The sequence below is a fragment of the Lolium perenne genome, chromosome 5 (genome assembly GCF_019359855.2).
Source record: "Lolium perenne isolate Kyuss_39 chromosome 5, Kyuss_2.0, whole genome shotgun sequence".
NCBI lineage: Eukaryota > Viridiplantae > Streptophyta > Magnoliopsida > Poales > Poaceae > Lolium > Lolium perenne.
In genome coordinates this window covers 9,331,305-9,351,592 of record NC_067248.2, presented here as the reverse complement: position 1 = coordinate 9,351,592, position 20,288 = coordinate 9,331,305, and the positions used below count along the sequence as shown (strand labels likewise).

Genomic DNA, 20,288 nt, shown 5'->3' with positions numbered 1-20,288 from the left:
TAAACTTCAGATCCACCGTACCAACACCAGGAACAGAAGCACGTGAGCCGTTTCCCATCAGCACGGAGGAAGTCCTTGCGACCTGATAAGAAGAAAACATAGAGACATCAGAACATACATGTGTATTGGCTCCGGTGTCTATCCACCAATCAGGAGAATTACATACTGAAAGGACAGTAGGAGAAATACCGTACCCAACGTCCTTCATCTCAGTATCAACACCAATAACAACATTTGCGGACTTGCCGTTGTTCCCACGCCGATCATGGCGTTCTGGGCAATCAGGAGCCCAATGTCCAGGAGCGCCACAAACATGGCAGTTCCCTTTCTTCTTATAAGGAGTCTTCCTCTTGAAGTTGGTTAAGTTGGAGGCTTTGTTCTTTTCATCAAACTTGCCTTTTCCATTGTTCTTATTCTTGGACTTGTGGGATTGAAAGTTCTTCTTTTGTACCACATTGGCACTAGAACCTCCCTCAAAACTATGAGCGTGTGTGTCCTTTGCTCTCGCCTTCTCTTCCACATGAAGCGAGCCAATGAGATCCGAAACGGAAAATTCTTGTCTCTTATGTTTCAGAGAAGTAGCAAAGTTCCTCCACGAGGGAGGAAGCTTGGCAATAATGCCACCGGCGACAAATTTGTCCGGTAAGGTACACTTAAACTGCTCGAGTTCTTTGGCAAGGGACTGAATCTCATGAGCCTGCTCAACCACGGAGCGCTCATCAGTCATCCTGTAGTCATAGTATTGCTCCATGACATACAGTTCAGTGCCAGCGTCCGAGACCCCAAATTTGGCCTCGAGCGCATCCCACGCATCTTTACCATGGTCGAAAGCCATGTACGGGTCAACAATGTTGTCCCCAAGAATGCTGAACAAGGCCGCCTTAAACATGGCGTCGACCTTCTCAAACTTTTCCTGCTCCTCTACAGGGAGAGGCCCCTCAGGTCTAGCATCTGTGGCGCTAAAACAGCCTAGGTTTGTAAACCATAGAACTGCCTTTGTGCGCCACCTCTTGTAATGCATACCATCAAAGAGGGGAGGTCGAGTAGCGGCAGCAACGCTGCTTGAATTGATTTGCCTATATTCAGGTTTTTGGATTGTTGGAAATATAAGCAAATATTCATATGAAATAATCCGTACTAGTAAATGATAAATTATGACTACGAAATTAACAAATAAACTAATCATGCAGACTAGTAAGGTAGATGAACAGATCACATCTAAACAAGATAAACTGATCGCATCTGGCACACAAACTAGAAGAAGAAACTCTAACAGAAACTGAAAGAGAAACGACAAGATCACATACTTCGCAACAGTGTCGTTGTCACTCATGTTGAGGTTGTCGAAGAAGTCGCTGAGGTCCGGGAAGAAGTTGTCGGTGTGGAGGAACTCGTCGTCCGATGACGACGTCGTGATGCCAGTAGTCGTGCTGGAGCGCTCCCCAAAAACCTGATTGCCCCTCACCCGTACAGGTTCACGAGAGGCAGGGTTCCGGAGGCCTACTGTCCCGGCAGTCGGTGCACGCCGACGGACGGGATGAGGAAGACGAAGGCGGCAGCGCAATGAACTGGAAACAGGTAGTCGCGTATGCGTCTCGTACAGAGTAGGGTTGGAGTCGGCGCTTATGTAGTGCGGTTCGGGAAGGTCGTGGGACGCAGCCCACGTCCGAGTCGGCACAGCCACGATCCAGAAAAACCGGAAGGCAACAATTAATTTCCCAAACAGCAAAAAGATAAGGTTCGGGAAGGTCGTGGGACGCAGGCCACGTCCGAGTCGGCACAGCCACGATCCAGAAAAACCGGAAGGCAACAATTAATTTCCCAAACAGCAAAAAGATAAGCTCGGCTCGGCCAGATTCCCGCAACCCGCGTCGTGGCGAGGCGGGCGGCGGAGGAGGAGTGCGCGAGGGCTCTCTCTCTTCTCACTCACTTATTAGGACTAGAACAACCCACCTTATATACCACTCCAACTCTCTCCCAACTAGCAATGTGGGACTAAACTTTAGCTTCCACTAGTGCTGCCACTGATTATTGGAATGGGCCATGTGAGTTTCAGAATTTGATAATGGGCCATGGGCCAAAGGCCAAATACCGCAAATTTCAGCAAAATCAAGGGCAAACAGTCACTTGACGGCGGCCCCGACTGGTTGCTCTGCCGTGCGCGTGCAGCTGCCTATGCTACCTGGATATGTCCAGCACCATTCTCTCCCGGCAACGCTGCAGTAAGCTGCTTCTCCCCATGCATCTCTCTCCCCTTAATTCAGATCAGAAATAAGAAAAAGCTGCACCATCGGGCCATGCACAGGGAGCAGCGGCAGCTGTGGTGTGGTGAATCCCCATATTCATTTTTTGGTTCTTGGCCTGCATCTCTTCATAATTGTCATTTCGTGGATAATGTGGGGTTCAGTTTTTCCTCTATCCATACACAACACAGCAGAAATGATATGTGATCATTCACCTGTAGCTTTGAATGAATATTATTTCTCCGTACACATGCACAATAGTATGCTCAGTTCAGACAATCTGCTTATTTTTTATTTTGCCACCTTGACCTTACCAATGTAAATCTCAGGCAAGTAAATCAGAAGTATGGAACTGTGTGTGTGCTGCCAACTTAAGCTACAGCACTCTGAAGTTGAGGCTCTTACTCTCGGCTAGATGAAGAAACAGAATCTGGCGTTTTAAGGAAGGTCAATTCAGCTGTGATTCAGGGATTCATGTACACTCCAAGAAAAAAAATGAAGCTATAACTCTTATGCAGGCTCAGGCATGGTAAAAGTGTTTAGGTAATTCGCTATATTCTTTTACCATGTGACAGTATTTCAACATCAAGTGTCAACGGTCTCAAATGTCAATGTAGGACAGAGAATACTGGTAAGGGAAAAAAATTAAACTTTTTCAATCAGGTTGATGATAAAAAAGGTGTGTATCAACTCTCAAATGTCAATGTAGAATAGAGAATACTGGTAAGTTGTTCTTTCTTGTGTGATGTATGTTCAGACGTGCAGTCGGAGCTACATACCATTGTCATTCTGATAGTACCCTAATGATTCCATGTTGCTATTGGTTTTTATAATAGCTAAACCATTTTGTGCACATGTTAACAGAAATTGTTGCATTGAAGAAAATCAATAGTAAAACTTGAAAGAAAGTAGTCGTTGCTTTCTGAATTGTATTTATAGTTTGCCTGATCTGCTAAAGCTTTATCTTCAGTAGTCAGACGAATATATTTTTAGAAAAGCAGAAAGAACTAATTTCGCAGATATCACAATCATTACCAAGAAAAGTGATTGAAACAATAAGAAGCATTATAAAGAATTGAAGACATAAGATTTCAGCACATCGACTGACTATAACTATATATATAACACGAAGTACAGAAATCATAAGGCTGACCATAGCATAGAATGGGAAGCTCTGTAGTATCATGGGTAGAAATGCTAAATTTTTATTAACATTTCGCTTAATTAACCGAAGTTGCTGGAGAAGAACTGGGAATATAGAAGAAAAGCTAATTATACAAAGAAACCGAAGTTGGTAAGTATATTGATTACAAGGATAAGAGGAAATGTAAGAACAGAAGATGCAAAGGATAGCAACAGGAAATAAAAAAAACAGAGCAGTCACTATGGCATAATATGGAACTAACTATTAATAAGCAGTTTGCCACTGGCAAACAAAGCGATACATGAAGAGAGTAGCACATAAAAGATTTGAGTTTTAATAAAACACAGGAGCACATTTGGAGATTAGCATAACTAAGACTATTACACATAGTTATAGTAGATAGATCAATTGTGCCATAAAGGGTGTCCTCGATGTTCAAAGCAGCCAAAGTAGCAACATTATATTGGATCCTTGCTTCGTCAGTTACACTAGCTATCTTTGGCTGGTTTCTTCTTCACATAAGCCATGCTGCATGAAATAGATTACTTATGAGTCTTTAATGTAAGGATAGCTAGTCCTGGTTTGTTGCAGAAATGCACCTTTTCTTGGTTGATGTCGCAGGTGCGGTTTCATTCTTCCTTCCCTTTCCTCCTGTTGTAGAGTTTGTATTCTTGAACAAAAAAAATGTACGATGATGGGTAAGTTCTATCTGGAAGTAATATATAAGTTAAGCTTTCAATAGATAAATCAAGAAAAGTGTTGGCTGCATGACATCTGTGGTAGGTGCAGTGTCTGAGTTTCTGCTACTCTCCTGTGGATCAACTATACCTTTAGAGCAATTGAGTACTATGGATTTGTCTGTATTTTCTGAACTTTTGGAGTTAGTTGTGGATGTTGTCGCTCGACTGGCATTGTTAATCAATTTGGACCTTGAAACATGAAAGGTTATATTGTTGGCATCTGGTAGCATATAATCGGTCCTTCCTCTGATAGTTGCAACACCTAGGACAGCTTACTGGCCTCTGAGTGTAGTGCCATTGGCGCCCAAAAACATGAATTGACCTATTATTTCTTTAGTCACCTCGTTGGGCTTGACATCCTTTCAGTTAGCGGATAGTTTGTACCTGTCGATGTTGTAAGGATTAATTATTAGATTCACATGAGAGAAAATCATTAGTTTTATGTGAGTAATCTGTCTTAGAAGGCTGTACATTAGTTTACCTGTGTTTTCCTTCTATGTAATATGTATGGCCACTTCAGAAATTTGTAGACATTTCCGTTAGGATGTCTTCTTTCAGAAATCTTTACAGGACATGAGCGAGCAGTCTTGAACATTGTTTGCGTAACTTTTTCCTCGTGTGCCATTAATGCATTAGATTTGTTCAGATATAAGCATACTATATTGATAGTGCATATTAATGGAAAGATGTTCACCAAAATAGTTTTATTGGTTCTTTAGCTAGAGCATATAGTGTTGTCTCTATTGGTTCAGGTCTTTGTTTTCGCCCCTGCCTATCTAGCTCATGTGGGTGATCTTGGAGGCTGCAACAAATTTGCACACATATGGTTAGTAAATAGCATGTATGTTAGTATACTGGATCTAGTGGTTTATGCATTATACCTGTCTTTCATATCAGATATTTCTGAAACAGGTATATTGACATACCAACATGCGAAGGATGTATTCTTGAAAGATAGCACTCCTGCAGCGGCAATAGTACTGTAAGTATAATCATACACTGCATTTAGCTGCTATATATATTTTATTGATGTATGCCTGATGAAATATACCTGAATAATAAGAACTTTCAGCTGCTCCCTAAATTGATCCATGCAAAACCTTTTCCAGCAACAATGAAACCTGGTATATATCATAAATTGCATTTAGTGCAAATTAACTTGCCATACTTCTTTAGAAGAAAAGACGTGCTTCAGTAACCTGGAGTTGGCAGTCAAATAGTATATTGAGGTAGGTATATACTTTTATACAGTAGCAGAAAAGAAGTCCTAGTTACCAAGGATTTATACTTATGGGTCACTTTTCCTATTCTCTGGTGTATATCACCATGCAAGGGAAATACACCTGGTCTTTTAAAAGCTGAAAGAACAAATACCAAATGGTCATGCATGGAAATTATATGGACTAATACAATAATGGTACACCAAATAGCAATTTCACGCCATATTGTATTTGGACCCCTCATATATGGGAAAATAGTTGGAGCTCTTGGAGAAGAATTCTGAAACATCATTTGCCAAAATTGTTAAAATACATGGACATATTATTACAAAAATATAATTCTATGAAAGTGAATAGGCCAGTGATATCATCATGGGCACATTATGCATATCCATAACTCATGCAGTACCTACCATGGCTTTGTCACCGGTGAGGAGCTGGCTTCAATGCCTTGACAGATCCTGGAAGCAAACTCCTCTTTGTCCATGGGATGATCAACACCACAAGGCACTGCTTATTTTCGCTTATTTTCCTACAGGGGAGGGGAAGACATGAGAAACATGAAGCTTATTGGATCAGGGGAGGGGAAGACACAAGAAACATGAAGCTTATTGGATCGTTGCCGACTGAGAAGATGGTCAACACAGTAAGGAGGCCGTGTACTGGCGCACAAAGGTGTTCCTGTGGCGTGTGTGGGATACCTCCAGACAGCGCCCTCCATGGGAGTGAGCTCCCCGGTGGCGCCACCAAGCACGAGTTCGAGGCGCGATGGAGAAGGCAGGAACCAATCTAGCAACTCCGCAGGCGACCATGCACACATCATCATCTCCTCCACCTGAGATAGAAGACTGACCACGGGGATGCCTAGGCAAGGAGAGGAGGGGGCCAAGGTCCTGTACCACCTCTGAAAGGGGAGGGGAACCCCAAGATCTTCCTCCACGCCGTCAGAACGTTAGGAAAGAGAGGATGGTGTGCTGCGGCAACAGCTGCCTCCATAGGCGGAATTGCGGACGGAGAGGGATAGGGGGGCATCGTCCGAAGAAGGCAGGCGGCAATGGAAAGAAGACAGAAGATGAGAGAAGAGAGAGGTTGGGGATGGGCGCCGCTTTGACCACCGCCGTCTTGACCGAAGGAACCAGAAGGAAGTGATCCACAATAATAGGAAGGAGTGGAGGAAGGTCAGCAACCGGTAGCCGGTTGCCCATCGGTCAAAAAAAAGTGATGCGTAACCACTAACCAAGCAAACGGTGGGGCGGAAAAAAAATTTGACAGTTACGTGTAAGACAATGGCTGGAGGAAGGAGTGGATAAATAGGCCATGAATAGTGCCTGAATCAATTATAGCGTCCTAAAATAGCCAGCCTTTATATAGGGTATAATGAACAACACAAAAGTTGGGATGGATGTATGCAGCAGCAGGAGGCTTGGTTAAAGCTTGCATCTAGGATGTTTCAATGTATATATTGGAGTTGGCTCGTATCTCTAAATCGGATAGCTAGCTAAAATGTTCAACTTTATTGACCACTATCTTTATGCCATTTTTTTACGAGCTAATTACACCGAAGGTACAACAACTTGTAACCTGGGTGCACTTTGGTACAATAGTTACAACATGTGGTTAGGTGGTACACAACTTGTGATGTAGGTGCAAATTCATACAAAATCATTGTGGGGGTGCCATGTGGCGTTGTCGTTTTAGGGAAAAACCCCTTTCATATTTTTTGCTCTAAGCTATATCCTTCAGATATCACCGGTGAGCTCCAGGTCAAGGGCAGAATGCCCTTCATGGCTAATCAGCGGTGCCTCAACAGCCTCGGCGTGAGCGCAGTCTAGATAGAACAAAGCGCGCAGGACCGCCACCGCTTCAGAGGGTACCTGTGTGTTGAACATTTTGACCTACTGCTGAATAACCTGCTCTGTGACGTCTTCGCTCTCCCCAACGATGTCCAGACGCCTACAGAGGTTGAGCTCTGCCATCTTAGAGCATCTCCAGCCGTTGGGCCTCCTCAGCTATTTAGCGTCGGATGAATGATTCTTAGGAGAAGAATTAGAGCCCAGGGAACCATCAATTCTGTCAGGTGTTTAAACTAGTTGATGTAGTTCAAAAACTAGAGTACTTAACTTCTAAACTCTCTACTTCCTAACACATTTCAGAGATTTTAAAAGACTAATTTCGCAGTCTGCTTTTTTTTCGTTTTCAGAAGATATCTGAACTTGTAAAATTCATAACTAATTCATATAAAATCGGAAAAATGCAAATAAGATATCGAACTGTTCATAAAAATGTCATCTATCTGTTTGTTTCAAAATCATGCAACATTAAACAACCTAAACTACTGTTTATAATAGAAGAACAAAATAACTCTTTTATGTAATCATGGAGTTAATTCAAATGCTCTCTACAGTATTTGAACTCCATTAAAATTGATGAATATGTCTTAGGATAAAATAAAAATATAGTACCTAATTAATATGTCATGTCATCTTTCTTGTATGCGCATTGCATCGATGCCATATGTTGATTGTTGTTTTACCTTTCCGGTATTTGCTTCTTCGCAATCGATAGAGCACATACACGAGATGATGAAGATCGACAACACCGAAGATCAATACTTGTCCATCAACGAACAAGCCAAGTACAAGATCTCCGAAGATCCATACTTTCTTATCAATGACAAAGGCAATCCCTAACCTGGTTCATATATGGTTTCGAAATGCTTTTACTTATGGTTTCTACATATTGCATACGATTTCAATGTGTTTTATCGGCAGGTTTAGTTATCCTATGTGTTGCATTTACCATCCTTGTAGCCTAAATACTTTGATCCACTGCTCCCAGCAAGACTAGGTTTGAGCTCATGTGCATCGCTAGAGCCGTTGTATCGAATATGCTTAGCCATGCTTAGTTGACGAATTCTGATCCATCTGGTTGATGAATCAGAGCTACGATTGAACCTAGTATGGCAGGATGACGTGGTAACATCAGTGATGATAATTAAACATGTTTAAAGGCTTGGATGGGCCACCACGTGGTGATTTAACTCGTTCTCGCCGATACTAGGACCTGAGGTTCTCGCCTTCGGAACTAAAACTGAGCGTACAGCCACACAAGGCCCATGGGAACCCCTAAGCCTGAACTTGCCTAGCTTACCCATGAGTTAATTAGATTGCGAGTTCCATTTGGCATTCTGCATGGCGAAGGCGTGGAAAAGGTTTTCAAAGGTGCATCATACAGGACGTGGCCGGGGTGAAGGATGCTGGAGGCATTGAACTGGATCCCCTGCGCACAATGATCGGGACCGCCTCAGAGAATGGCTACCTATGATGATGGAGTTTCCCAGTTAGTTGACTCATGGAATAGGCGAAGCAAGAAAAAGGTTTTGGTCGACCACCCTCTGCCGGCACACCAAGGAAGTGTGTATCGTACGGTGCAAAGAGTCGGTCGGCGCGTGTGGGTAAAGTTGTACACCCCTGCAGGAAGGTCGGTCGGATTCGTGATGTACATGACAAGGAATACAATGCGTAGTTTAGACTTAGTCGTATCCGGTAGGATCTCTTCCTTGTAACCCTATATCTGGAGCATTTATAAGCGGGATCTTGGGAGCTCTTGCGGCAACTAGAACGACACCTCTCATTGTAATCACGCACTTATTACCTTGTAGAGAATTATAGCAACACGTAGTATCTCGCCGCCGTTGCGAGGTCTCAAGGTGGGTAACTCGTGTGACCCCGTCCCGGTACTACTCGCCCCATGGCTCCCCCTCTCTCCCCTCTCTCCTACTCTCTTGTTTTACGCTGCTGCTTCTTGTTGTTACAATTTTTTTTTTCAAACATGTATGCCTGCAGCAGCTAGTGGGTGAGCAGCGAGTGCCACGATTCCATCCCATTCCATCATCAACGGCTAGTTCATTCACCATTTTCGGATTCTGCTCCCCATCCCTCCAACACGGCTCCTCAACTTAACCCATCCACCACTGTCCACTTCGCAGCTTGCTTCCTCATTATTGGATCCTGGTAGGAGAGTAACCCCGTTTCTTGTCTCCGTAGTGATTTCGACGACGAGGAAAAAATGCAGCTACTTTCTTTTCATGATGTGAGTATGTGACTAAAAGATCAGCACCCATTTTCTTACTGAAAACACACACATGTCTAAGTTAGACAGTCTAACTATCTACAGCAAAATGTGATTAGTTGCCAGCTGAAGAAGGCTACCGCTGCCGTGGACCAACATCTGCGGCGGGACCACAGACACGCCCGGGCCCACCAGTCAGCGGCGCTACAGTGACCCGCCTGGGACTCCCCGTCAGCGCACACATGCGCGCAAATAATTAAAGGACAGTGCTGAGCGTCCCCCGGGGGATCAAATCATCCGATCCCCCGGGTCGCCAGCCGTAGGATGCGTGCAATCAGGACCAGCACAGGTCAAAGCTCCCACACAGGAAGAAAAAAAAAAAGCAAAAACGAGCCCACAATACTCTGACAGCGCCGTCGCTTTCATCTCGGAACTCCTGCCGCCCGCTGCTCCTGCCGCCCGCGCCTGGGCCATCTGTTGGTGGCGTCGTCGGAGAAGCTCGAGGTGGCGTCGCCGGAGAACATCGAAAGTTGCTTCATCGATGCATGAGTCCTCCTCGCGTTGCGCATCCCTCCTCCACCACTCTACCTCCCCCATCGGTGCATGTTGCTCCTCCCTTGGCCACAGCCATTGACGGACAACCTGACGCGGTGTCGCCGTCGCAACAGCTGGTACCAGACCCGATGTGCCTTGGGAGCAATAACAGTGGCCTCTGGCAGCAACGTGGCCATGCCATTGTAGCAACGCGGCTGCCCCCGGTCACGCCCGGTCGCCCATTGTAGAAACGCCCAGCTGCGATTGCAGCAAGGCCGGCCGGCGATTGGAGAAGGCAAGGCCGGCCGCCGATTGAAGCAAAGATGTCCGCCGATTGTAGCACCGCCCGGCCGCGATTGGAGCAATGCAAAGTCGGCCGCCGATTGTAGCAACGCCCGACCGCGATTGGAGCAAGTCTGGCCGCCGATTGGAGCAAGGCCAGCTGGCGATTGGAGCAAGGCAAGGCCGGCCGCCGATTGTAGCAACGCCCGACCGTGATTGGAGCAAGTCCGGATGCCGATTGGAGCAAGGCCGGCCACCGCCGGCACAAAGGCATGCGGCCGCTGGCAGCAACCCCCTGCCACCATAGTAGCACCACGCCTCCACAATGGTAGCAGCACCACCGGGGTGGCGGCGTAGGCATCAAGGATGCCGCGTGTACGAGAGGTAGAAGCTCGACCGGCGGAGCTCGACGTGGGCGCAGACGAGGGCACGGCGGCTGTAGGGGAGGAGGTCGGGGGAACAAGGCGGCCAGGCGCGTGGAAGCCGGAGCTCGGAGTGGGGGCGGACGAGGGTGCGGCGGCTGCAAGGGGGAGGAAGTCGGAAGATCCTGCCGTCGCGCGCAGGAGAGGCGGACCAGAGCATGGTGGCCGCTCGCGGAACCAGAGCCATGGAGCTGTCTGCCGAGGGCAAATGACGGACGGAACTAGAAGATAACGTGGGGAATTTTCCACCGCTGAACTTACTGGGGCCCACCCATGTGCTTGAGAGGAAAAAGCCAGCGACGCATGCGTGGCAGGAGGCGGACGATGGAAAGGTTTGATCCCCCGGGTGATCAGAAGCATTTTCCATAATTAAAGGCAGCTACTAGCTCACTCTCACTCTCCCAAGCTCACTCTCACTCTCCCAAGCTCACTCTCACTCACTTCAAACCCCTCCCAAAGTCCCAAGCAAGCACCAAGCCATGGCCGCCAGCCACGGCAATGGGCACGCCGCCGCCCTCGCCGCCGCGACGGCGCTCCTCCTCTTCTCCACCGCGTCCATGGCGCTCACCCCGGACGGTCGGTACCGCCCGCATTTCGCATCCAATCTCTTAAATCCCCAAAACTGATGGATGACTCTGGGTTGCAGGAGAGGCGCTGCTGGAGCTGAAGACGGCCTTCAACGCCACGGCGGGGAGGCTGGGCAGCTGGAGGCCCGCCGACGGCGACCCCTGCGGCTGGGAGGGCATCTCCTGCTCCTTCCCAGACCTCAGGGTCCAGTCCATGTACGTACGGCTCTACCTCGCTTCTCAATCTCCCACATTTCCCATCCTAGTAGAATAGATCAGATTAGCATCTTCTGCTTAGCTTGCTACAAGATTTCCCCCCATCCCTGCTCTCGATTGGGTTATTGCGTGGTGGCACGGTTCCCGATGCGTTCTTGGATTCCTTGCCCGTGAACGAATAATCCGTATCTCAACATTATCTTGTGTGTGGCGCAGAAATCTGCCGTATATGCAGCTTGGAGGCTTCATCTCGCCCAGCATCGGGAAGCTCAGCAAGCTACAGAGACTGTAAGATTTCTTCGCTCTCTAGTTTCAGCAGGATGCATGCAGCAGCCTCTGACATTTCCGCACTTTTGCTGCCCCCTCTTCAGAGCTCTGCACCAGAACAGCTTGCACGGCTCGATCCCGTTAGAGATCAAGAACTGCACCGAGCTCAGAGCGATGTATGATCTGGTCTTCGCACTTCATTTCCATTTGTTCTGTAATTTCATTGGATTGCCTGCCAAAATAAAATTTGGGATGTCTATTATTCAGTTACCTTAGAGCCAACTACCTGCAAGGGGGCATCCCGCCAGAGGTCGGCGAGCTTGAACACCTCACTATCCTGTAGGTTCTTCCTTCCGACACCACCCCCTCTGGCTGCCTGTTTATGCTGCTGTTCTTTACACTCCAATTCTATGTTTGTCGGGTCTGATGTTTGTTACTCCAATGCAGGGACTTGTCGAGCAATCTGTTGCGGGGAACGATACCGGCGTCGATCGGGAGCCTGACTCATCTGCGTTTCCTGTGAGTTTCTCTGGTGCAGTGAACCTTCTTGGCAGTTTGAATTAACAGAAATGCTGATGTGGAACTTGTTCTTTTTTTTGTTGGGCTAGGAATGTGTCTACCAATTTCTTCTCAGGGGAGATCCCCAATGTCGGAGTCCTTGGAACCTTCAAGAGCAGCTCGTAAGCTTGGCCCTGACCTCCCCATTTCTTGTAGTCAGTGCTGCTTATGATGGGAGAATGAGATAGCTTAGCTGCTGCAAATATGAAGGGATGATGTCTAGCCTTCTAGTTTTATAAGTTAGACTTAATTAGTAATGTATATATTGGAAATTCAGAACATGGCGCTAGTCCATTTCTAGTGCACTAGCTTAGCTTGCTTTTTATCAGTTAGACTTGGCTGTTTTTTTATGATCTACTACCTCCATACAAAAATATAAGAGGCCTACTAAAACTTCTTATATTTTGAAACAGAGGAAGTAGTACATTTCTTCAATCTTAACATGGTGCTTGACAAATGCAGATTTGTCGGAAATCTTGAGCTCTGCGGGCTGCCCATCCAGAAAGCCTGCCGTGGAACCCTCGGATTTCCTGCGGTGCTGCCACATTCTGATCCCCTCTCCTCATCTGGCAAGTCTTACGTTTCACTGTTTGAAACACCGCCACCTTCCCAATGATGGGAGCAGCTTTAGTTCAATGTGTGTGACTAACTGATTTTTTTTTGGCTCAACAAGCAGGCGTTACTCCGATCAGCAGTAACAAGACTTCGCACTTCCTGAATGGCATTGTGATTGGCTCAATGTCAACTATGGCCGTTGCGCTGATCGCGGTAATGGGTTTCCTATGGGTTTGCTTGCTCTCCAGGAAGAAGAACGGTGTGGACTATGTAAAAATGGACAAGCCCACTGTCCCAGATGGTAAAGTCTGACTACATCACTTGATAAATTTTGTCAAGGATTGCTGAATGGAAGCTAATTGTAGCTATCCGTGATATCCTTCATGACTTTAGGTGCAAAGCTTGTGACGTACCAGTGGAACCTTCCGTATTCATCGAGTGAGATCATTAGAAGGCTGGAGTTGCTCGATGAAGAGGACGTGGTTGGCTGCGGCGGGTTTGGTACAGTGTACAAGATGGTGATGGACGACGGCACGGCATTCGCTGTCAAGAGGATAGACCTCAACCGCGAGAGGCGGGACAAGACTTTTGAGAAGGAGCTCGAGATCCTGGGCAGCATTAGGCACATTAACCTCGTCAATCTGCGAGGTTACTGCCGCCTCTCCACAGCCAAACTGCTCATCTACGATTTCATGGAGCTCGGCAGCTTGGACGGCTATCTTCATGGTAAGGCCTATCTTCTTATACTGTTTCATTATGATCGTTGTGGCTTGGTGCGACTTTACTGCTGGTGTAATGCCATCTCATGTTACCTGATGCTTACCACACTATGTTGCCAATGGCAGGAGATGCACAGGAGGATCAGCCACTGAACTGGAATGCACGCATGAAGATTGCCCTGGGTTCCGCTCGAGGGCTAGCGTATTTGCACCATGATTGCTCGCCAGGGATCGTCCACAGGGACATCAAAGCCAGCAACATCCTTCTTGACAGATTCTTGGAACCCCGTGTATCTGATTTCGGCCTTGCGAGGCTGCTCGTGGACAGTGAGACCCATGTCACGACTGTTGTGGCGGGTACCTTTGGGTACCTAGCTCCAGGTACTTGTTCTTTACCTTATAGTCGACATTGTATTGTATTATATGAGTATTTATGCAACCTTTGGGTACCTAGATCCAGGTACTTGTTCTTTACCTTACAAGTCGATATTGTATTGCATTGTATGGATATTTATGCATTTTGAGGAAAAGATGTTTTGTTCATTTTTAAACATATTATATTGATATTTGTATTACTCTTTCCATTCCCGCAAAAAAGAGTACAGTATTGCTCTTTCCATTGCATTTCCTAGAAACCTCATCACAGTAGACAGTTGTGTAGTTTCAAGTTAGAGGTACTTTTTTTTATAGATAAAGGAGCATAGCCCCAGCCTCTGCATCAGTAGATGCACAAGGCTTGCTTTATTAAACCGAAGTATCAGGTCACCAACAATCCAACGTTAGAGGTACTTGACACAAATTTAGATTCCTCACGTTGGGAACAATAAATAGCTTGCCTTTCTTCTACTACCTCCCATCCAAACTAATAATAAAGGTAATTTTAACTTTCCTCAGAGTACCTGCAAAATGGCCATTCAACTGAGAAATCAGACGTGTATAGCTTTGGAGTGCTTTTGCTGGAGCTGGTGACCGGAAAGAGGCCTACCGACTCTTGCTTTCTCAACAAGGGACTCAACATCGTTGGCTGGGTAAGGAATCCTGAACTCTGCTTTGCAATCTAAACTTGACAGTCTTTCAAATGTGTCACTTATCATATATTTGTCTTTAGCTAAACCTCAAAGCACTCCGAATCCTGAACTTTGCTTTCTGCCTACAGCTGAATACGCTGACAGGGGAGCACCGCCTGGAGGAGATCGTGGACGAGAGGTCGGGTGACGTGGAGGTAGAAGCTGTCGAAGCCATCCTGGACATCGCGGCGATGTGCACGGATGCTGTCCCGGGGCAGCGCCCCTCGATGAGCGCGGTGCTGAAGATGCTGGAGGAGGAGATCCTGTCCCCGCCTCTGAGCGAGCTCTACTACGAGCAGCATCTGGAGTTCTGAGTGAGCTCTGAGTGAGTGTATCAACAGTACTTGCTGTGTGCTCCTTGCTCGTGATGGAGAAGAAAAAAGTTTTGTAGATATGTGATGGAGGAACCGTGTAGGGCTGTTGGCTGGACATTTTTCTCTCGTCTCTAGTTTGTTCCCAAGTGTGCCTTGGTTCTTGGGACAGAACCATGTCACTTAGTCACTGCTTTTTTGTACATAGATACTGGTGAGACCTTTTGATCTTTTGACCAGTTTTTTCCTTCTTTCTAACCATTTTGACTGCTTGGTTACATGAACGAAATCACTGAAGACAGGTAAACTAGGTTCCCATCACCATCCGACAAGGGTGAAAAGGGTTGTACTTTCAGACCAAAGTGGAAAATTAGAGGGAATCAATTTTTCATGACCAGTTAACTAGGACTAGTACTCTGACCTTTGTCAACAACTTTATGATAGTTTAGAATCTCATGCACTAGCATTAGCCTCCTGGCTTGCGATAGTTTATTACAGGGAGAGCATGTTACTTGCTGAGTGGCTCCAAATATTCCAGTCTTGCACAAGAATCCTGCACAATGCTCCAAGAAGAATAGTACCAGTAAACTTGTGCATTCCTCCATGCCATTTGGGAAACCGAGCTCCTCGTCATCAAAATCTCCATCCCTTTTCAGACGAGGAATGCATCTAAGCTTGGTAGCTTGCAGGGGAGTGAGATCTGAATCATGACATGTTCAGTGCTCACTAGTTTTTCTTTTCTTTCTTTTTATCATGTTGACTGCATGTCACTTGAACCAAATCACGGAGGAGAGGTAAGCTAGGTTACCATAAACATTAGACATGGATGAAAAAAATTCACTAGTACTTTTGCAGACCAAAATGAAAAATTAGATGCAATGCTAGTTGAGAGGTTAAGCAGTATACCGGACTCATGCATTAGTATCGTGTTGCTGGCTCCACATATTGCAAGCTTGCACAAGTATCATGCACAGTATTGCAACCTTGAACAAGTATCATGCACAATGCTCCAAATATTGCAACCTTGCACAATGTTCAAGCGGAAATAAGGTTGAATTCATCCATCCATGCCACTTGGAAAACCGAGCCATTTGGTCAAAATCTCCATTCCGTTTTGAGGGAAGAACTGCCGATCTTGCCTGAGAATTCCACATGGCAGGAGGGAGATCTGAATGAATCATGCCATGCACAGTGCTCAAGATCGAGCATGCAAAGATCAAAGCAATTTCTTCCTGGAAACTAGAGCAAAAGAAGAAAGGTGTTTTCAAACCATGACATGGCATGCAGATCCAGGTCAGGAACGGTCGAGCCCACCTTTGCCTGCTGCATCTCTGGACATGAGTACAGGACACAATAAAAGGGAAGGACACTGCACTGCCTCGAAGCATTTAAATATATCACGTGTTGTCAGCCCGACAATTGCTTGTACTATGTAATAATAAGTAACTAATCTATGTTGGTTATCGTTAGCTAATTCCAAAATTTCCCGCCTATATTACCATCTGCTTTTGCTGGCAATGATATAACAGTTTACATATAACACCTAGACACCAACACAGATGGTACATGTAGCTAAACGCATGCTTTAAATACAGAAGGAATGTGGCAAGTAAGAACACATTAGGGACGTGATCAAGCTAAGTAACAACATTAGGGCCGACCTAGTTCTAGGTCTCTCCTGCAGCTGTTGGTCGAATTTAAATCTGAAATCTGCCGGTCCATCCGAAAGAGGGGCCTAAGCCTGGAAAATTTAGGCCCCTTTGTGTCCAAATGACGATGATCAAACAATCACTTGACCAAACGCATGATAAAAAAAAAAAACTTGAAACAGATCTCTCAAATCGTTGCACTTTATTCAAAGCGGACGAGGTCTCAAGATAACTAGTTCTTACTCCTTCGTTCTAAAATAAATAAGAATCAAATCTTTTCTATGGCGAAGGCTACGCGTCGGGCGGCGGATATGGGGCCAAAAATCGGTCATCCTCCGCGCCGTTCGATGGCGATCTGACGGGCAGAATCAGTCGCATTAGGAAGTTTACATTATAGCCCCCGGTTTCTGGAGAATCAACCCGCAGTACTATATTTCTCAGATTATAGTTTAAATACAGTTTTACATTTGGCACCCTCCTTTTTCTGGAAACCAGCCCGCAGTACCACCTAATGTGAAGAGTATTAAAACAAAAATCATCTCTCCGCGTACAAAAAAATATATACTATTACAACAAAAAGTCGCAACACTTTTTAAAGTAATGTCACAATAAAAGTGGTTAAACCGGAGACTATTACAAAAAAAGTAGCCATTATTATTAACAAAAACCGGAGACTATTACAACAAAAATCCATATGTTTGGAAAAAAAAAGAAGAAAACATTAATTTATTACATATTGAATTACAACAAAAGTCACCAACTTTTTTTACAAAAAGTCACAAACGATTACAATAAAAAATCAATATGTTTGCAAAATGATGCAAAGTGGTCAAGCGATATTTAATTTGCTACAGATTGAATTACAACAAAAATCACCTACTCCGTACTATTTTATCCAAAGTCACAAATGGTTACACCAAAATAAAAAATAACTTTGTTATTAGCATCAACAAAAAAATAAAAAAATATTGTCTCTTTACAACAATTGTTAACAACAAATTCTACAAAAATTACGGGTTGTTTACAACAAATAGTTCATCATCTCACTCCATGTGTTTTGCAGCGAAACAATAGTTGGGCCGAAAAAAGCATGCCCATTAAGCGACGCGGGAGCGAGGCCGGACGACCGATCCGCGCGACACGATCGGTCGCCGGATCCCAAGCATTTTCCTTTTTTCTATACACATATATATCTATGAGCATGTAGATCTGTATAGTGTATACACAGATATAACTAGTTCTTACTTCTTGGTTCTAAAATAAATAAGTCACTTGATGTAGTCAAGTCAACTCATGTATAACTCATAGGCCAACGCGAATCTTAAAGCAAATTTAACAATGTGAATATTTTTTCTTACTCGCAACCCAGTTGCAACTAGGAAAATCTCAGTTGCAACCTACTTTCAACTAGGGAAATCCGAGTTTCAACCTACTTTCAACTAGGTAAATCTCAGTTGCAACCCACTTTATCATGTCAGCATGAATCACGAGGCAAATTCAATGGCTAAATAATCGAGCTAGATATAATAAAAATTAGACGCCTAATTTTGGGCAAATCCGTATATATGTACTACAATGCATCTAGATAAAATTGCCACACTTATTTTGGATGTGATGATGTAGTACATAGCAAACAAACCGCAATCTACCACGGTGAGAAGCACTAACTAACTATCGTGATCATTAATAATCCAGACCGAAATTTGGATGGAAACTTTTAATCTAGGCGAAGGTGGTGGTGGCACCACCGGAGGAGTCGCGGCGGCACTGGTTGAGCATGTCGATGTAGAACTGGCACGGGCTGATGTCGCTTGCGTTCTGCTTGATGCACTGCACGAATCAATTTAAGCGATCTATCAGTACAAGAATACCCCCACTTGATAAAAACAACATCAGCATGGCTGGATGGTGGATGGAGATGGACGACATACATCTGCGAAGGCCATGTTGTGGATGTCACAAGCGTCCGAGACTGGCGCCGGCGCCTGAGAAGGAGCTTCGGCGACTCGGATGGTGCGCGGCCCGGCGAAGAAGTCGACGAGCCTGCGGCCTATGCTGCTGCCGGCGCCCCAGGTCAATCCTGGATCATCATGAACGTACAACGCGTGGATCAGACATCAGATTAGCTAGCTAGGTCGACATGACGGGATATATGAACAATTAACCGATCGGACGAACCGTCGAAGACGTTGGACGCGAACGATCCTCCTCCCATGAGGCCGCCATTGCTGTGTGGAGCGGGGGCAGGGGCCGCCGCCGGTTTTGCGGGCGCCGGGGTCCTCCGGCGCGGCGTCGAGCGGAATCCTCCTCCTGCAATTCAGATTTCGTAACGATCAATCGAGCTCGGATTGGAGATCAAGAACTAACTGCACGATCGAACATGGTTATGTACCTGAGCTGCGGCGTGCCATGGCGAAGATGGATGGCCGGAGATGTGTGAAGCAGTTTTCCCGAGGTGAGGTGAGGTGATTGATCGACGACGGGCACGAACGAGGTGGAGTAGACGGCCGGGAACCCTTTTAGTGCAACGGCCGGAGAGCCGAGCCGAGCCGAGTCGAATCCAGAATCCAGAATCCTTTTCGTTCTCCTGTTCCGGAGATCCTCCCGAGCCTTCCTTGGCCAGATTCCAGCCCAATACTGGGGACTTTCTCGGTGCCCACGTCTTTTACGACCAAAAATCTACTCCATAGTAAAAAAAACCACACCACTTATTAGCATAGTTTAAAATAGCGGGCTATTTCATTTAGCCGCGATTTTTTGAAGGCTATAAAAGACTATAGCCAGGTTATAGCGGGCTATTCCATTTAGCCTTTTTTTTTAAAATGAAATATTTCAGTCATATCTTACCAAAAGAAGAGGAAAACTATGACTCAAATACGATTCGTGATACAAATTATTCAACTATTCAAGTCAAATAAGTATTCGGTTATTCAACTCACAAGTTTTATCTAATTATATTGAACGCAAATTCGGAAAACAAGAAATAAAAAAGAGAAGAGAAGAGAAATTTAAAATGCAGGAGGTTTAGCGGCTAAATTAAAGGCTAAATATGGGCTAAATTAGGCTATAGCCGGTTATTAGCGGTTTTTTCTCATTTAGCCTATAAAGGGCATAGCCGCAGCGGCAGGTCTCCCGAAAGGCTATAGCCGGCTATTTAAAACCATGCTTATTAGGAATCCTAAGGTGTACTCCTTTCACCTTCCATTTTCACCCCTCCCAATTTGCCCCGTTTTACTCCGAGAAGATCATGGAGATATTGGCTATGAGAGGCCCATGCCATTTCCGTCCGCATGACCGCATATATTGTTCACCCAAAAAGTCTCCCACTTCACAATCAAAACCTTAGGGTGCGTGCGTTAATAGGGGTAAGTGTGTGCGTATGTGTGAGCATCTACGTCTTAATATATTTCGCCAAAAAAAAAATATATTCATTCCGTAAGAGCAATAGTGGATCCGGTCTTCAATACCGAAATCTCCATAGTGGAGGTATCAAGGCTTCCAAATGATATGCTATGACGTATATTTGACAACTTTGTAGTGACCCTCGAGTATCAAAACCGATGCTGTTGCCATCGATGTTGTTGAAGCCAAACATCAGATCAGCCACCATGTGAGTGCCTTCCAGAACTTGGAGCTGACTAACGTTGTCCAAGGCGATAACACGCCGGTCCAGACTCATCTCCCTATGTACCCTATGATAGACAGTGTACTCTCTGTAGATACC

At 45.5% G+C, this 20,288-nt stretch overlaps 2 protein-coding genes and 3 long non-coding RNA genes across 6 annotated transcripts; 2 read left to right on the top strand and 3 right to left on the bottom strand.

Moving 5' to 3' along the window:
* Window positions 1-3,689: 3,689 nt before the first annotated feature.
* On the bottom strand, window positions 3,690-4,484 carry LOC127299019 (uncharacterized). The gene is made up of 2 exons (XR_007850276.1): window positions 3,987-4,484; window positions 3,690-3,915 (listed from the first exon to the last, which is right to left on the bottom strand). It is a non-coding gene; the product is annotated as an uncharacterized lncRNA (long non-coding RNA).
* A 4-nt stretch (window positions 4,485-4,488) lies between these two features.
* LOC127299018 (uncharacterized) lies at window positions 4,489-6,138 on the bottom strand. 2 transcript variants are annotated; one of them, XR_011744542.1, is made up of 6 exons: window positions 6,049-6,138; window positions 5,761-5,879; window positions 5,179-5,485; window positions 5,009-5,090; window positions 4,609-4,929; window positions 4,489-4,511 (listed from the first exon to the last, which is right to left on the bottom strand). It is a non-coding gene; the product is annotated as an uncharacterized lncRNA (long non-coding RNA). The 2 variants fall into 2 exon arrangements; XR_011744543.1 differs by lacking the exon at window positions 6,049-6,138 and having other exon boundaries at window positions 5,179-5,248; window positions 5,403-5,485; window positions 5,761-5,889.
* On the top strand, window positions 4,815-6,022 carry LOC127299020 (uncharacterized). The gene is made up of 3 exons (XR_007850277.1): window positions 4,815-4,953; window positions 5,040-5,109; window positions 5,886-6,022. It is a non-coding gene; the product is annotated as an uncharacterized lncRNA (long non-coding RNA).
* A 4,934-nt stretch (window positions 6,139-11,072) lies between the features above and the next one.
* Window positions 11,073-15,148, top strand: LOC127299021 (LRR receptor-like serine/threonine-protein kinase FEI 1). The gene is made up of 13 exons (XM_051328880.2): window positions 11,073-11,232; window positions 11,303-11,438; window positions 11,655-11,726; window positions 11,810-11,881; window positions 11,973-12,044; window positions 12,153-12,224; window positions 12,314-12,385; window positions 12,726-12,832; window positions 12,940-13,119; window positions 13,212-13,544; window positions 13,664-13,918; window positions 14,432-14,565; window positions 14,694-15,148. The coding sequence occupies exons 1-13, from the start codon at window positions 11,136-11,138 to the stop codon at window positions 14,916-14,918; spliced, it is 1,827 nt and encodes a 608-aa protein (XP_051184840.1). The 5' UTR covers window positions 11,073-11,135; the 3' UTR covers window positions 14,919-15,148.
* Window positions 15,149-18,200: 3,052 nt separating this feature from the next.
* Window positions 18,201-18,975, bottom strand: LOC127303271 (uncharacterized). Its single transcript, XM_051334022.2, has 4 exons — window positions 18,957-18,975; window positions 18,743-18,874; window positions 18,496-18,644; window positions 18,201-18,394 (listed from the first exon to the last, which is right to left on the bottom strand). Exons 1-4 carry the CDS (start codon window positions 18,973-18,975, stop codon window positions 18,287-18,289), a joined length of 408 nt encoding a protein of 135 aa, XP_051189982.1. The 3' UTR covers window positions 18,201-18,286.
* Window positions 18,976-20,288: the final 1,313 nt, after the last annotated feature.

Bases quoted from the DNA above. Each gene is read 5' to 3' on its own strand.
- LOC127299021 (XM_051328880.2), top strand. From the start codon at position 11,136: ATGGCCGCCAGCCACGGCAATGGGCACGCCGCCGCCCTCGCCGCCGCG. The intron at 11,727-11,809 runs GTAAGATTTCTT...CCCCCTCTTCAG, and splicing joins CTCAGCAAGCTACAGAGACT to AGCTCTGCACCAGAACAGCT. The intron at 12,386-12,725 runs GTAAGCTTGGCC...TGACAAATGCAG, and splicing joins GGAACCTTCAAGAGCAGCTC to ATTTGTCGGAAATCTTGAGC.
- LOC127303271 (XM_051334022.2), bottom strand. The intron at 18,645-18,742 runs GTTCGTCCGATC...ATGATGATCCAG, and splicing joins CGCGTCCAACGTCTTCGACG to GATTGACCTGGGGCGCCGGC. The intron at 18,395-18,495 runs GTATGTCGTCCA...TGATTCGTGCAG, and splicing joins ACAACATGGCCTTCGCAGAT to TGCATCAAGCAGAACGCAAG.